General features: G+C 40.5%; 1 protein-coding gene across 9 annotated transcripts in view; it reads left to right on the top strand.

The window, feature by feature from the left end:
* The window catches only part of brd4.S (bromodomain containing 4 S homeolog), a 70,948-nt gene that overhangs the window by 34,908 nt on the left and 20,902 nt on the right, over positions 1–15,138 (top strand). For 6 of the 9 annotated variants that reach the window (XM_041587608.1, XM_041587607.1, XM_041587609.1 and 3 more), the window contains exons 3-8: positions 4,224–4,361; positions 4,471–4,606; positions 7,884–7,964; positions 9,370–9,599; positions 9,772–10,167; positions 12,386–12,532. In XM_041587608.1, the coding sequence (XP_041443542.1) occupies positions 4,224–4,361; positions 4,471–4,606; positions 7,884–7,964; positions 9,370–9,599; positions 9,772–10,167; positions 12,386–12,532 (1,128 nt within the window). 9 annotated transcript variants of the gene reach the window in all.

Genomic DNA, 15,138 nt, shown 5'->3' on the forward strand with positions numbered 1-15,138 from the left:
TGGAAATGGTTGTTAGCGGCCCCTAAAGTGTTTAATCAGGAGGAGGAGGCATATGCATTTAAGGGTATGTTTTAATTACATTTTTCATGTATGAGTTATGTGTGATATCCCTGCAGTGAGCACCAACTATAATGTGGATATCATCTTAAAAGTTCTTGTGGTAACATGGGTGTGGTTTAAAAGGGGGAGTGATCAACACTGACTTCATTGGCCCTCAACCACGTAGGCCAGAAAAATTTAAGCCCTCTGTACCACAGAAGTTAGACAGCACTGTTTTATGGCATGCGCACAAAAGTTTTTTTTTTTTTAAATCTGGCATTCCGACAATTTATATGGGGCAAAGCCAGAAGTACGCTGTCTCTAAAAATTCTGCAGAGATCCAAAGGAAAATTGGGCATGGCTCTTCCCGATATGCACCTGTACTATATTGCAGCCCCTTATATTGAAAAACACTCAGCCCAGTGATGCCTTATTCCAGTTATGGCAATTTATTTTACGAACCGGGCTCCCCCCATTCTATGCATTACTGGCCTTGAACATGAATATGCTGATTGCATACAACAACCCAATTATGGTCTCGCAAAAACGTATTCTAAACTGGACCACACAGCTGGCCCAACCTGCTATGATTGAATCCCAAACACCAATGGGAGAACAGTCGAGTGAGTACCAGCACACCCTGGCCCAACGAGTATAAGAGATCCCTGGTGCACAGCGAAAATGAGGAAACGGCAACCTCACGAATCAATGGCAGCGGGAATTCACCAGCACACAGGTAATACAAGCAGGATATACCTTGCTAGAAGTTTATTGCAGCATGCAACGTTTCGGGGTTACCCCCTTTATCAAGCATACAGATACAGACTGCATACGTCTGTATCTGTATGCTTGATAAAGGGGGTAACCCCGAAACGTTGCATGCTGCAATAAACTTCTAGCAAGGTATATCCTGCTTGTATTACCTGTGTGCTGGTGAATTCCCGCTGCCATTGAATCCCAAACACTCCTCTGGCATAACTACAAACTGGCCCCTCTTGACAAAACTGTTCCCCCCAAAAGAGTGGCTCCAGGCAGGAGTGTTGATGGTGGGCCAAATATGGACAGAGCAGGGGATAGTGCAGTTCAATGAACTGAAGCAAACATACTAAGCATCAAGACTAAGCATCTGCAGAACGTCACCTCTCCTATAATGGAGATAATACTATCAGATTGTACCAGACACTCAATTTCCCTTTTCTACAAAGAAATTCAAAAACTTTTACTTCAGAAAACTAAGTAAAGTAAGGTCTGAATGGGAACAAGCCATAGACATAATGACAGACTAGCAATGGGCACAAGTGCTACAGTCTCCTTTGAATATCTCCCCTATTTATAGATACTGATTGTTGCACCAATACATTATACACAGAGCCTATTATAAAAGAACTAGGTTACATAAAATCAACCCAGAGATCCCAGCAAGAAATGTAAGAGATGTAAAACAGCCGAAGGATCTCTAGTACACATTCTGGACCTGTCCAGAACTGAATGCATACTGGGCCGTTATACATGATTGTATTACCAAACTCCTGGGATTCAAAGTTACTCGTGACCCCAGATGGTACCTCTTGTTTATGGACCCACCAAACCCATGCTGACTGGGAAAAATCTGTACACAATATGTACAATAGGTAGAACAGTTAATTGCATGGCGCAACAGTACAATGTATGAAAATCTGGCAACTGTGGATTTTAGAAAATATGTAACTAAATGACACTGTAAAGAAGTCTAAGGAAAGTTCCATATGCCTCTTGATCCTGTTACTTAAAGGAAAAGAAAAGCTCCAAGACAGTTTATTGCCAACATATTAGCCACAATAGTGCAAGCTAGAATACTATATTTATTCTGCAGAATGCTTAACCATACCTGAGTAAACAGCTCTAGACACTGTCTCTTGTTTGTTTAGGATAGAAGCTGCCATATAACCTTGGTGTGACATCACTTCCTGCCTGAGTCTCTCCCTGCTCACATACAGCTCTGAGCTCAGATTACAGCAGGGATGGGAGGGGGAGAGGAGCAAACTGAGCATGCTCAAGCCCTGCCCTAGAGGTTTAAGATGAAAACAGGAAGTCTGATACAGAAGCCCATGTGTACACAATAGAAGGAAAGAAATGTGGTGTTTCTTTTGACAGAGGACTCAGAGCAACATTACGCTGAGGGTTTACTAGTGTATTTATATATACCTTTCTGATAAAGCTTACTTAATTTTAGCCTTTCCTGCTCCTTTAAACTGTAATGAGATGTTTCTCGCTGTGTGTATTCTTGTATACAAATAAACTGACCTGAGACAAAAAAAGAAGTAAGGGGGAAGTAGTAAAGGGGGTTCAGATGACCGATAAGCTCTTTAATATACAATGGGATTCTTCAGAACTTATCTGTTTATATAAACTATGGCTGCCCCATGGCTACACAGCTGCTTTTTTATAAAAACTTTAGTAGAGTTTCTGAAGTTAACACACCAGTTTTACCAGTGCAGGGAAACCCTACAGTATATATTTTAGCACCGAGGGGTTCTGGAGGAACGTCATTTCGTTTCTACTATGTACTTTATTTAATGTATATGGCTGAAATGACAATAAAATCCACTTGAATTGAATTGACTATATTGTAATTTTTTAAAAAACACTTTTATATTTAGATTTTACAGTTCAACGTCCCCTTTAAGCGATTTCTCTATGAACTATGTCACACAACCCATGGTATGGAAAGATGAAGGGCTGCGGAAGGAAAGCACTTAAAAGAGAGAGAAAACTTCCCTTATGTTGTTTGCTGGAATGTGAGTCCTCCTGATAGTGTAGCCAGTCACTAGGTTTTTATTGCTCTAAAGGCATTCAGTACCTCATAAATAACTTCTAGCTGTTCGACTTGCAGTCAATTTGCCATGCATTAAAAGCCCTTCTACTTAACTGCACACATCACTGATCAAGAAGGGGGAAAAAGCAACTAGAAAGAGAATGTGCCTAGTGAGAGACTTAAAGGAACAGTAACACCAAAAAATTTAAGTGTTTGAAAGGGATGGCAATGTAATGCACTATTGCCCTGCACTGGTAAAACTGGTGTGTTTCAGAAACACAACTATAGTTCATATAAACAAGCTGCTTTGCAGCCATTCAAGCACAGGATACACAGTAGATAACGGATAAGTACTACTATAGTTTATATAAACAAGCTGCTGTGTAGCCATGAGGGCAGCCATTCAAGCACAGGATACACAGTAGATAACAGATAAGTACTACTATAGTTTATATAAACAAGCTGCTGTGTAGCCATGGGGGCAGCCATTTAAGCACAGGATACACCATAGATCACAGATAAGTACTACTATAGTTTATATAAACAAGCTGCTGTGTAGCCATGGGGCAGCCATTCAAGCATGGGATACAACAGTAGATAATAGATAAATTATAAATAATAACTAGATAAGACAAATCCCATTGTATACTACATATTTTATCTTTTTTTTGCTGTGTATCCTGTGCCTTTTCTTCTTCAGCTTTCAATGGCTGCCCCCATGGCTACACAGCAGCTTTTTTATATGAACCAGAGCTGTCCAACTGGCGGCCGTGGCCCGCGAACCCTTCTTCTGTGGCCCCCTACCTACCTGCTGTGTGTGTTTACCATGTGTAAGGTTTAAATATTATCACTACAGAGATTAACAGGCCTTTGTTTTGTAATAACTGCATTGTTTAAACCTCATTTAGACTAATCCCCAGTATTGTTCACACCTGTGATCCCCCTGCATTGTTCATACTTGTGACACCTCTTTTGTTCACATCCTAAAGCCCTGTACTGTTCACACCTGAGACCCAGACTGAAACTGCCCACATTGTTCACCTGTTAACACTTTATACAAGTGTTAGAAAGTACTGAAGTGCATGCTTCTAGAGTACCCTGCACCATGGGGAAGCCCAGTGGCTATGGGCAAAATGGGCTGCACTATTGAGCTCTATTTTGTTTGGCATACAACAGCTGATTTTGGGAAGCCGCACATAAACGGAGCCACAGCCACGCAATATCTGCGTCTATGGGGTTGTCCCAAAAAGTAGTAGAAAGTTTTGTTTCTTTGTTTTGAATTGTAACACCATATCCCACATGATTTGGTAACTGAGTGAAATCCACACCCATCAAAATGCCTTTCAGTAGGGACACTTTCATGACTTATGTTTTGTTTCTTCTCTTGTAGGATTATCATAAAATAATTAAGACCCCAATGGACATGGGCACCATTAAAAAGCGCCTGGAGAACCATTATTACTGGAACGCCCAAGAATGTATCCAGGACTTTAACACAATGTTTACAAACTGCTATATCTATAACAAGGTGAGATAGGTGAATCAGAGTACAGCCTTTGTGAATATTTAGGGCAAAAGAAAACCCAATAAAACGTAAAATAGCAATTTGTGCATTCACATTTTGTTTCTTTTTCTAGCCTGGAGATGACATAGTGCTGATGGCCGAAGCCCTTGAGAAGCTTTTTCTGCAGAAGATCTCCGAGATGCCCCAGGAAGAGACAGAGCTGACAGTTGTGCAGAGCAAAGGACGTGGCCGGGGAAGAAAGGAGCAAGGTGAGATAAATATATATTTATACTGTGTTTTAGCTGTGAGTTAAAAGCAAAAAACCCAGTTCTTAACATGTTATAATGGTCTTGTTAAGGTGAGGTTGAGTTTAAAGGGGTTGAATACACCTTGTTTAAAGAAAACCTGTCACCCAGACATAAAAAGCTGTATATTAAAATTCCTTTTAAAATTAAACATGAACTCCAAATTCTTTTTTTCATTAAAGCATTCATAGATGTTGTAAACTCATTTAAAAATCTCAGCTGTCAATCAAATATTGCTGGTCCTTCCTCTATGCCTTAGGCATAGGGATGGGGCAGGCAACTACTTTCACTTTCCATTCAGCACTTACTTGATGTCACTGCTCTCCCCACATTCCCCCTCTCTTTCACCATTTAATTGTGTAACCAGTGCATGTGGATGGACATCAGGTCCCCCATTCTGGTGCTCAAACAACATTTTGAGATGATGCAAGGCTTGCCTTAATAACTGTGTCCACAAAATGGCACATGTCTTCTTGCTATAATTATTATTTCCCAGACTTAAGGAAACAAGATTCAAATAATTCATATAGTTTAATTAAGTGTATTTTGCTTGACTAACGTGATAAAATAGAATTTTAAATAATTTTTTCAGGTGACAGGTCCCCTTTTACATGAGCTCAATGAATAGGGCTCGTGCTCTATTGCTTTAATTAATTATCGCGAAAATGAAAATTTAATATAAGCTTCCTCATACTAAAGTAGGAAACTTTCTAAATACAATCAATTCAATTCTGAAATAATCAAGTTTATGTTCACTATTCCTTTCTCGGCATTTGTTTCTCTTCATTCTGTCTTCATGCAGCAGTTGGGTGTCCGATATTCATTTACAGGTAGATACAAAATATCTTATAGGGGGCTTCCTTTCCTAGCCGATGTATTAGAGCTCACTCAAATACCTTATTCCAGTACAAACAAAAAAACTGCCTTTTGCACAAATTCTGCTTGTAAGAGGGACAGGATTTCTGGTGATTTTACCATATACCATACAATTTCACAGTGCACTAAAATATGCTAATGAACATGAAATAGAAGAATACATGTTTATTTTTACACATTTCAGGTCAAATTTATATGAAAAATTTAAAAAACCACTCAACCCACCCCTTTCACATACTTCCGGTCCAAGTCTCCTCTCCATATCTCTCAGCAGCCATCGGCTCTTCCAAAGCCAGAAGCAACAGCATATTCACTTAGGCAGGACTGGGCGGGCAGATGTGGGAGGCACTTTTTTGCTTAAGTCAGTCCCTCTTAGTCCTGCCCTGACTGCCTTGTCATCATGTGTCCTAATTGCCTACCCGCTTGCCTCCCCTGTTCATTTGCTATGTTCTTCTCCTGACTGCGTTCCCTGATCTCTTCCCTGCTGCCTTCCACATTCACCTCCCCACTGCAGAACATTTTCCCCACTCTCTTCCCCGATCGCCTTCCCAATGGCATTTCTGCTGCCTTCTCGATTGCCTGCTTTCTGCCTCTCCCCTCCCCAGTCTTCTCCCAATGCCATTCCTGCTGTCTTCATGGCTCACCTAATCTGATCGCTTCCCTGCTGATTGGACTGCTGCTTCCCTATTCAGCTCCCTGCTGCCCTCCCCCCTTCTTTTTCCCATTATCTCCTCCTAGCTGCTTTCCCGTTCACTTCCCCACATCGCTCTCCTACACTGTTGCTTTCACCTTCCCCCGGTTGCATCCGGCTGTCTTCCCTGTCCACCTAACACGATCGATCGCCAACTCTGCTGCCTGCCCATTCACCTCCCCCAATCACCACCTACACAATCGGCTAGTGTCCTCCCATATTTATAGCACATAGAAAATAAGTCAAAGCCTTTTGATTTTTTTAATGGGTGCAATTTATAAAATGAGTGTGGTACATAATTGCAGAAAACGAAAGATTTGCATCAAATAATATTCTGATTCTCTACTTAAACCAAACCTGTAGATGTCTTTCAGGATCAGTATATGGTTAGACACAGGGAATATCCGCATAACTCTTATGTGCAGGCTGGTGAGAGACACAGTCACAGGCAGGAACGTGGGAGGTGCTTTCCCTGCTATGTGTGCTATTTGTTTAGCCTGTCGGTCAGTGCTATAACAATTTCCTGTGGGAGAAAGAAGAGACACGCCCACTCCTCATTTCAGCATAGACGCAGACCAATAAACATCTCAGTGCAGCTCTGATATGACATTTTTACAAGGTAAAATGCTTTAAAAATGTTTTTTTCTACATCATTATATATTGTAATGAAAGAAGAATAACATAACTGAAGATGAGCGTTACATAAAATGTCCCCTTTAAAATAGTGAGCTCTAATGTATCTAGGCAAAAGGAGCCCTCCTATAAAACATATTGGATCATTCATCTGACACCCAACTCCTGCATGAAGACAGAATGAGGAGAAACAGATGCTGAGAGAGGAATAGTGAAGATAAACTTGATAATTCCAACGGTACAGCATTTTTAATCAACTCTATTTGTAACGTTTCTTATTTCAGTATGCTGAATCTAATGTTCGCAATAGTTCCTCCTTTAAGAAAAATATATGGCTTTAACAGGCAGACGGAAACTAGTTTTGTTCATCCAACTTTACCTATAAGCATTTGTGAGAGAAAGTAGTTTTTATACCGGACTCATTCTCTCTATTGGAACTAGCTCAGCTGATTAGAAGCAATGGTTAGTTGTTGACTGATTTAAAAAATAAATAAAAATATACTCAGAATAAATGTTAAACCTTTTAAATTTTGTTTCTCTCAAGGTGTATTGTGCTGCCTTAAAACTGAGAGCAAGAAAAGGGTGACTGTATAACAGTGATCCCCAACCTTTAGAACCTGTGAGCAACATTCAAAAGTAAAAAGAGTTGGGGAGCAACACTAGCATGAAAATGTTCATGGGGTGCCAAATAACGGCTGCGATTGGCCATTTAGTAGCCCCTATGTGGATTGTCAACCTACATTAAGGCTATGTTTGGCAGTGCACCTTGTTTTTATGCAACTAAAACTTGCTCCCAACACAGAAATTCAAAAATAAGCTCCTGCTTTGCGGCCACTGGGAGCAACATCCAAGGGGTTGGAGAGCAACATGTTGCTCACGAGCTACTGGTTGGGGATCACTGCTGTATAAAGTGACTTGCAAAATGACAGGTGCTTTTGTTAGTTGGGGTTAACTGTATTCAGGATGACTAGGAAGCATGCTGGAAGTCAGCAATGAGTGGTGGAAAATGTAATTTTTTGCTGATTGTGTGCTTCCCCCCAGATGCTTCAATCACCCCCATGAGAACTAGAGTCCTGTCTGGGTCGCTAGAAGACAAGAGCACTGTCAAACCTCCTGTTACACGTAAGTACAATTCTGTGCTTTTATTTTCTATGTGCATACGTTTGACTCCTATGTAAACGTTCCAAACTTCTCATTAAAGGAGAACAAACCCCCCCCCCTCCTTGCACACCCCTTAAAGGGGTTGTTCACCTTCCAAACACTTTTTTCAGTTCAGTTATTTTCAGATTGTCCCCAAGAAATTGATTTTTTTTTTGAATACTTTCCATTATTTTTTTACTGTTTTTCCAAAATCTAAGTTTAAAGTTGAATGTTCCTGTCTGTGGCGTTTGAGCCTGGCAGCTCAGGTGCAGACTCTGAACTGTTTCAATTTTACAACATTTAGTTGATACATTTCTCACCAGCATCTCTGGAGTATTAACAACTATTGTATCAATTCTAACAGCTGCCTGTTTTAAAACCCAACGATTCTGCTCAGTGGGGACAAAGATAACAAATGTATCAAATAAATGTATCAATTTAGAACAGTTTAGGGGTCAGCGACACCCCCCCCCACACACACACACAGCTGCTTTAGAAGGTGAAAAAAGACACTTTGCACTTCAATATTAGAAAAATGGTGACACACAGAAAATAGAAAGTTATAAAAATTATTTCTGGTAATCTATCAGAAAATAACTAGTTGTTTGAAGTTGAACAAACCCTTTAAAGTAGCGTTTATTGCCAATCGATTAGCCACAATAGTGCGAGCTATAACACTACTTATTCTGCTTAATGCTTTACCATACCTGAGTAAACAGCTCTAGAAGCTCTCTTTGTTTAGGATAGCAGCTGCCCTATTAGCTTGATTTTACATCACTTCCTGCATGAGTCTCTCCCTGCTCACTCATAGCTCTGGGCTCAGATTACTGCAGGGAGGGGAGGAGGGATGTAGGGAGAGAGGAGCAAACTGAGCATGTTCAAGCCCTGAGGTTTATGTTGAAAACAGGAAGTCTGATACAGAAGCCCATGTGTACACAATAATGGAAAGAGATGCTGTGTTTCTGTTGGCAGAGGACTCAGAGCAGCATTACTTTGTGGGTTTACAGTTGTATTTATATAGACCTTTAATTTTATCATTTCCTTCTCCTTTACGTGTCTTTTTTTCTGTACCTGCTATAAGGTTGAAGATTTGCACAGCAGGGTTGACAGGTGCCATCTCATGCTGCATCTGATCCTGGCCAGCTAGAGCCTGCACACTTGAACTTAGGTCCAGATTGGTTCAGCTGTGCAATTGTGTGGGAGAAAGGGTTTTGTTCTCCTTTTAAGTGTTATTGTTCCAGAATTTCCCCCTGTAGTACATATATAAAAGCAGTGTGCAAGCAAACAATATATACTGCACAGTGTAAAACATTTAAAATGGCACAATTCCTTCAATACATTTTGAGATGTTGTTATTCAAATAGACATTTTTTCCTTATGTTTTCAGCTGTGTCCAAGCCTTCGACCCCCACACCCCCTACTGTGACCAGGGCACCCACCCCTCCTCAAACCAGACCCCAACAAGGCCGCCCTCCAGCTATCGCTCAAGCTCCTATCCGTTTCTCTCCCACCATCAGTCAGGATGTGGTGGTTCCTACAACAGTAGCCCCTACTCTAGTTCCTCCACCGCTTTCAAATCATCCTGCAGTCATCCACACTGCTGCTCAGCCTGCAAAGGTGAGGTCAAGTGGCCGCGTTTTTCTAATTTCATGAGGCTAATACCTTTTATTTTTAATAATGTCCATACTGTTGCTGTGCATTACTATGAATGTGTATGCTCTTTTTTTATGGAGAAATAAAGGTGGGAAGCTGGCACCATTGTTGATGCTATACTTTCCCAACTCCCTAGACAAAGAAAGGAGTGAAGCGGAAAGCAGACACCACAACACCCACTACCCATGACCCACTCCACGAGTCCTCCCCACTCCCTAGTGATCCCAAGCCTCCAAGGGCTGTCCCTCGAAAGGAGAATGGGCGGCAGATTCGACCAACTAAGAAGACCGAGGTGCCTGACTCTCAACTTCCTGCCCCCCCTGTTTTGCACCCCCAACCTGCACCAAATGCAGAGAGGGACACCAAGACAAGCGAGCAATTACGGTATTGTGCAAGCATCATCCGGGAAATGTTTTCTAAGAAGCATCAGGCATATGCCTGGCCATTTTACAAGCCAGTGGATGTGGAAGCCCTTGGGTTACACGACTACTGCGAAATTATCAAGCACCCAATGGATCTGGGTACCATTAAGGTAAGCGATTTGTTCCTAACCATTCTTATTGTTCTCTGTAAGTTACAAAAGCCTGTGGACAGTTGTTATGGTTACAGTAATCTTCCAACAGACATTTAGTACATTTAGAAAACAACCCTCAAACATTAAGATTAACCTCACTTCAAAATGATTGACTAGAAAGAGAATTTGGGCAGTGTTTCTGTCTTTTTCAGCTAGATTCCACCTCAGATCTAGCAGATAAAAAAATAAAAATAAAAGCACAAGTCCATAGCCCTTCAGTACTGTGTGGTTTAAAGGGGTTGTTTTGTTGAGTTAATTTTTGTTATGATGTAGAGAGTGATATTCTGAGACAATTTGCAATTGGTTTTAGTTTTTTTTATTATTTGTGGGTTTTGAGTTATTTAGCTTTTTATTCAGCAACTCTTCAATTTGCTATTACAGCAATCTGGTTGCTAGTGTCCAAATTACCCTAGCAACCCTGCATTGATTTGAATAAGAGACTGAAATATGTACAGGAGAGGTCTGACTAGAAGGATGAGTAATAAAAAGTGCCAATAACAATACATATGTAACCTTACAGAGCATCTGTTTTTAGATGGGGTCGGTGACCCCCATTTGAAAGCTGTAAAGAGACAGAAGAAGCCAAATAACTTTAAAAACTATTGAAAATAAATACTCAAGACCAACTGAAAAGTTGTATACAAATGGCCATTCTATAACATACTAAAAGTTAACATAAATGTAAATCACCCCTTTAATATTGTTTACAGCAATGGCAACTTTGTAAATAGACAGACATGCTAAAAAGGCATTGGTTCCATGGCTGTACTCAACAACTATTTTATATAGAAAATGTTATCAGTTGCATGATGCACATGAATAAAACCTACTCAAGCTATTAAAGTGCCGGGAGTTGTACTACTAGATAGTATTACTAGAGTTGTACTACTAGACAGATGTGAACACATGGAGTTGGTGGCTGCAGCAAAGTAATGGGTTAATTATTTATCATGGGTTATGTTTAAATGTTCAGAGTTAAGATGGCCATAGACGTGCAAATTGTACAACACTTATCTCCCAACCTGCCACTAACCATTCAGATTAAATACAGCAGTAAAAGAACAATTCAGATGATGTTCTGGCCATGACAGCAATTGTATGAAAGTTATGTCCGACAAATACAAGTGACAGTCACCCATTGATATCCTCAGATATGCAATACATGCAGAGAAATTATGGTTAGCAGACCGAAATCTTCTAACCTGTCCGATAGCCATGGTACGACAAATGGCAACTTTATCTTTGCATCTGTGGCCAGATTTAGAGGCAGTTAAAGGGTCAATCAATATCCTCATTGGTTTATAGGTGAGTAGAGAATTGTTACATGGGCAGACAAGGGTTCAGCAGATATGTTGCCTGAGTTATAACAGGGCTGTCTAGTGTTTACTTAAAGGAATGTTGAAATGTGTTTGTGTTGTGAACTGTGATTAACTTGGCTCTTTAACGGAATAAACCAGTTGTGACCTAGAATCAAGCACTTGATATTTATTTATAATCTTAAAGGGTTTCTGTCATGATTTTTATGATATAGGTTTTTTTTTCTAAATTTCACTGTTTACTCTGCAAATAATTCATTATACAATATAAAATTTCATTCCTGAACCAACAAGTTGATTTTTTTTGTTTTTGAAATATTGGTGTGTAGGCAGCCATTTTCAGATCATTTTGCCTGGTCATGCGCTTTCAGAAAGAGCCAGCACTTCTCCTACTCAATGTAACTTAATGTCTCAGTGGGACCTGGATTTTTACTATTGAGTGCTGTTCTTATATCTACCAGGGAGCTGTTATCTGGTTACCTTCCCATTCTTCTGTTGTTGGCTGCTGGGGGAAAAAGGGAGGGGGGTGATATCACTCCAACCTGCAGTACAGCAGCAAAGTGTGACTGAAGTTTATCAGAGCATAAGTCACATGTGCAGCTAGGAAACTGACAATATGTCTAACCCCATGTCAGATTTCAAAATTAAATATAAAAAAAAAATCTGTTGCTCATTTGAAAAATGGATTACACTGCAGAAGTCTGCTGGAGCAGCACTATTAACTGATATGTTTTGAAAAAAAAAAACATGGTTTCCCATGACAGTATCCCTTTAATGTTTAAAGCGCTACATTGTTCCTGTAACTAATTTCTGCCCCATGAACAGCTTTGAGTGGAGACCTTCTTATTTGTTGCCCCCAGGTAAAGATGGAGAATCGGGACTACAAGGAAGCACAGGAATTTGCATCTGATGTGCGGCTTATGTTCTCCAACTGTTACAAGTACAATCCCCCTGACCATGAAGTTGTGATAATGGCTCGCAAGCTGCAGGTAATGCAGTCTGTTCAAGTAAGAACACAATGTTGTGATGTTTGGGTCTAAAGAGGGAAGGTTGGCTTTACACACACACACACATAGTAAGTAAGGTTGAAAAAAGACACACCTTTTTTCAAGTTCAACCTTTTTTTTTTTTTTTTTTTTTTTTTTTATATCTGCCTAACTGCAAGTTGATCCAGAGGAAGGCAAAAAAAACCATCTGAAGCCTCACCAATTTGCCTCAGAGGGGGAAAAAATTCCTTCCTGTCTCCAAAATGGCAAAATCCCTGAATCAACTTGTACTATGAGCTATTTCCCATAACACTGTATTCCCTCACTTGCTAAAAAGCTATCCAACCCCTTCTTAAAGCTATCTGATGATTCAGGGAGAGAATTCCATATCTTCACAACTCACTGTAAAAAAAAAAAACCCTTCTGAATATTTAGGCGGAACCTCTTTTCTTCTAATCGGAATGGGTGACCTTGTGTCAGCTGGAAAGACCTACTGGTAAATAAAGCATTAGAGAGATTATTATATGATCCCCTTATAAATTTATACATAGTTATCATATCACCCCTTAAGCGCCTTTTCTCCAGCGTGAACATCCCCAATTTGGCCAGTCTTACCTCATAGCTAAGATTTTCCATACTGTTCACCAGCTTAGTTGCCCTTCTCTGTACCCTCTCTAATACTATAATGTCCTGTTTGAGTGATGGAGACCAAAACTGAACGGCATATTCTAGATGGGGCCTTACAAGTGCTCTATACAGTGGAAGAATGACCCCCTCCTCCCGTGACCCCTTTTATTACAGCTCCAGACGTTATTTACCCTTGATGCTGCTGTCTGGCATTGCTTGCTACAGCCAAGTTTATCATCAACAAGGACTCCAAGGTCCTTTTCCATAATGGATTTGCCTAGTACAGTCCCATTAAGGGCATAAGTGGCTTGGATATTTTTACATCCCAGGTGCAGGAATTTACAGTTATCAACATTGAATCTCATTTGCCACTTAGCAGCCCAGATTGCCAGTTTGTCAAGATCGTGTTGCAAGGATGCCACATCCTGGATAAAATTAATTGGGCTGGATAGTTTTGTGTCATCTGCAAACACTGATACATTACTTACAACACCCTCACCTAAGTCAATAATGAACAAGTTAAATAAAATTGGACCTAATACCGAGCCCTGGGGGACCCCACTAAGAACCTTACTCCAATAGAGAATGTATCATTAACAACCACTCTCTGTACCCGATCCTGTAGCCAGTTTCCTATCCATGTGCAAAGGACTTCATTAAGCCCAACAGACCTTAGTTTAGAAAGCAGTCATTTGTGGGGCACAGTATCAAACGCTTTGGCAAAATCCAAATAGATCACATCTACTGCCCCCCCCCCACTGTCCAGCATCTTACTTACCTCATCATAAAAAATTTGTCTGACATGACCTATCCTTCATAAAGCCATGCTGATTGCTGCTCATAATGCCATTCACTAGGACAAAATTTTGAATGTGATCCCTTAACAAGCCTTCAAATAATTTGCCCACCACAGATATCAAGCTTACTGGCCTATAATTGCCAGGCTGAGATCGTAATCCCTTTTAAATATTGGAATAACATCAGCTTTTCTCCAATCCATAGGCACCATACCAGATGAAAGTGAATCTGAGAAAATCAGAAATAGTGGCTGGTCTAAAACTGAACTAAGCTTAGAACCCGGTGGTGTATGCCATCAGGCCCTGGAGCCTTGTTTACATTAATTTTTATTAAAGCTTTATGAATCATATCCTGAGTCAGCCACTGACTAGATTGAACCGAGCCATTGGTGCAGCTATAAAGTGAGCCTGGGAACTCAGACTCCTCTATTGTATACACTGAAGAAAAGAACTGATTAAACACATTTGCCTTTTCTGTATCTGTTACAACTATACTGGTACCATTATTTAATGGAGCAACAATCTCTTGGTTCATAAACTCTTCCACTAATTCAATCACAATGGCACATTGTAACTCTTCAGAGAGGTGACATCTGAAATTCACAGTTGATTCTGTGTAGTTAATGTGATACGATTACCAATGTGTCATGCAACTCCTAGGAACAGGTGTTACTCTGTTCATGGCCTCTGTTCATGGACGGTTTCTCCACCTTGACATAATTCGCCCCTTTCAAGCCAGCAGTCTTCTTTATCCAAGATTTGGACATTGCTATCTTCCAAGAAGTGCCCCTTGTATTTTAGGTGTGGAAAGACAGCTGAATCTTGCCCTGTAGAGTTGGCCCTCCTATGCTTAGCCATTCGCTTGGTGAGCTGTTGTTTTGTCTCCCCAATGTATAGATCAGGGCACTCCTCACTACACTGGACTGCGTATACCACATTGCTTTGTTTTTATTTTGGTGTTGGATCCTTTGGTGTACCAGTTTTTGTCTTAGTGTGTTGCTAGGTTTGAAAATCACAGGGACCTGGTGTTTGGTGAAAATCCTCCTGAGTTTCTCCAACGCTCTAGCTACTCCTGCAGATACAAGTGGCTTCACAGCTGGGTCAAGTTGTTGCTATGGGTGACTTCAATTATCCAGACATTGACTGGGGTAATAGGGTTGTTAAGACAGAAAAAGCTAGTAGGTTTGTAAATATGCTGAATGA

This window comes from Xenopus laevis, chromosome 3S (assembly GCF_017654675.1).
Source record: "Xenopus laevis strain J_2021 chromosome 3S, Xenopus_laevis_v10.1, whole genome shotgun sequence".
Classification (NCBI taxonomy): domain Eukaryota; kingdom Metazoa; phylum Chordata; class Amphibia; order Anura; family Pipidae; genus Xenopus; species Xenopus laevis.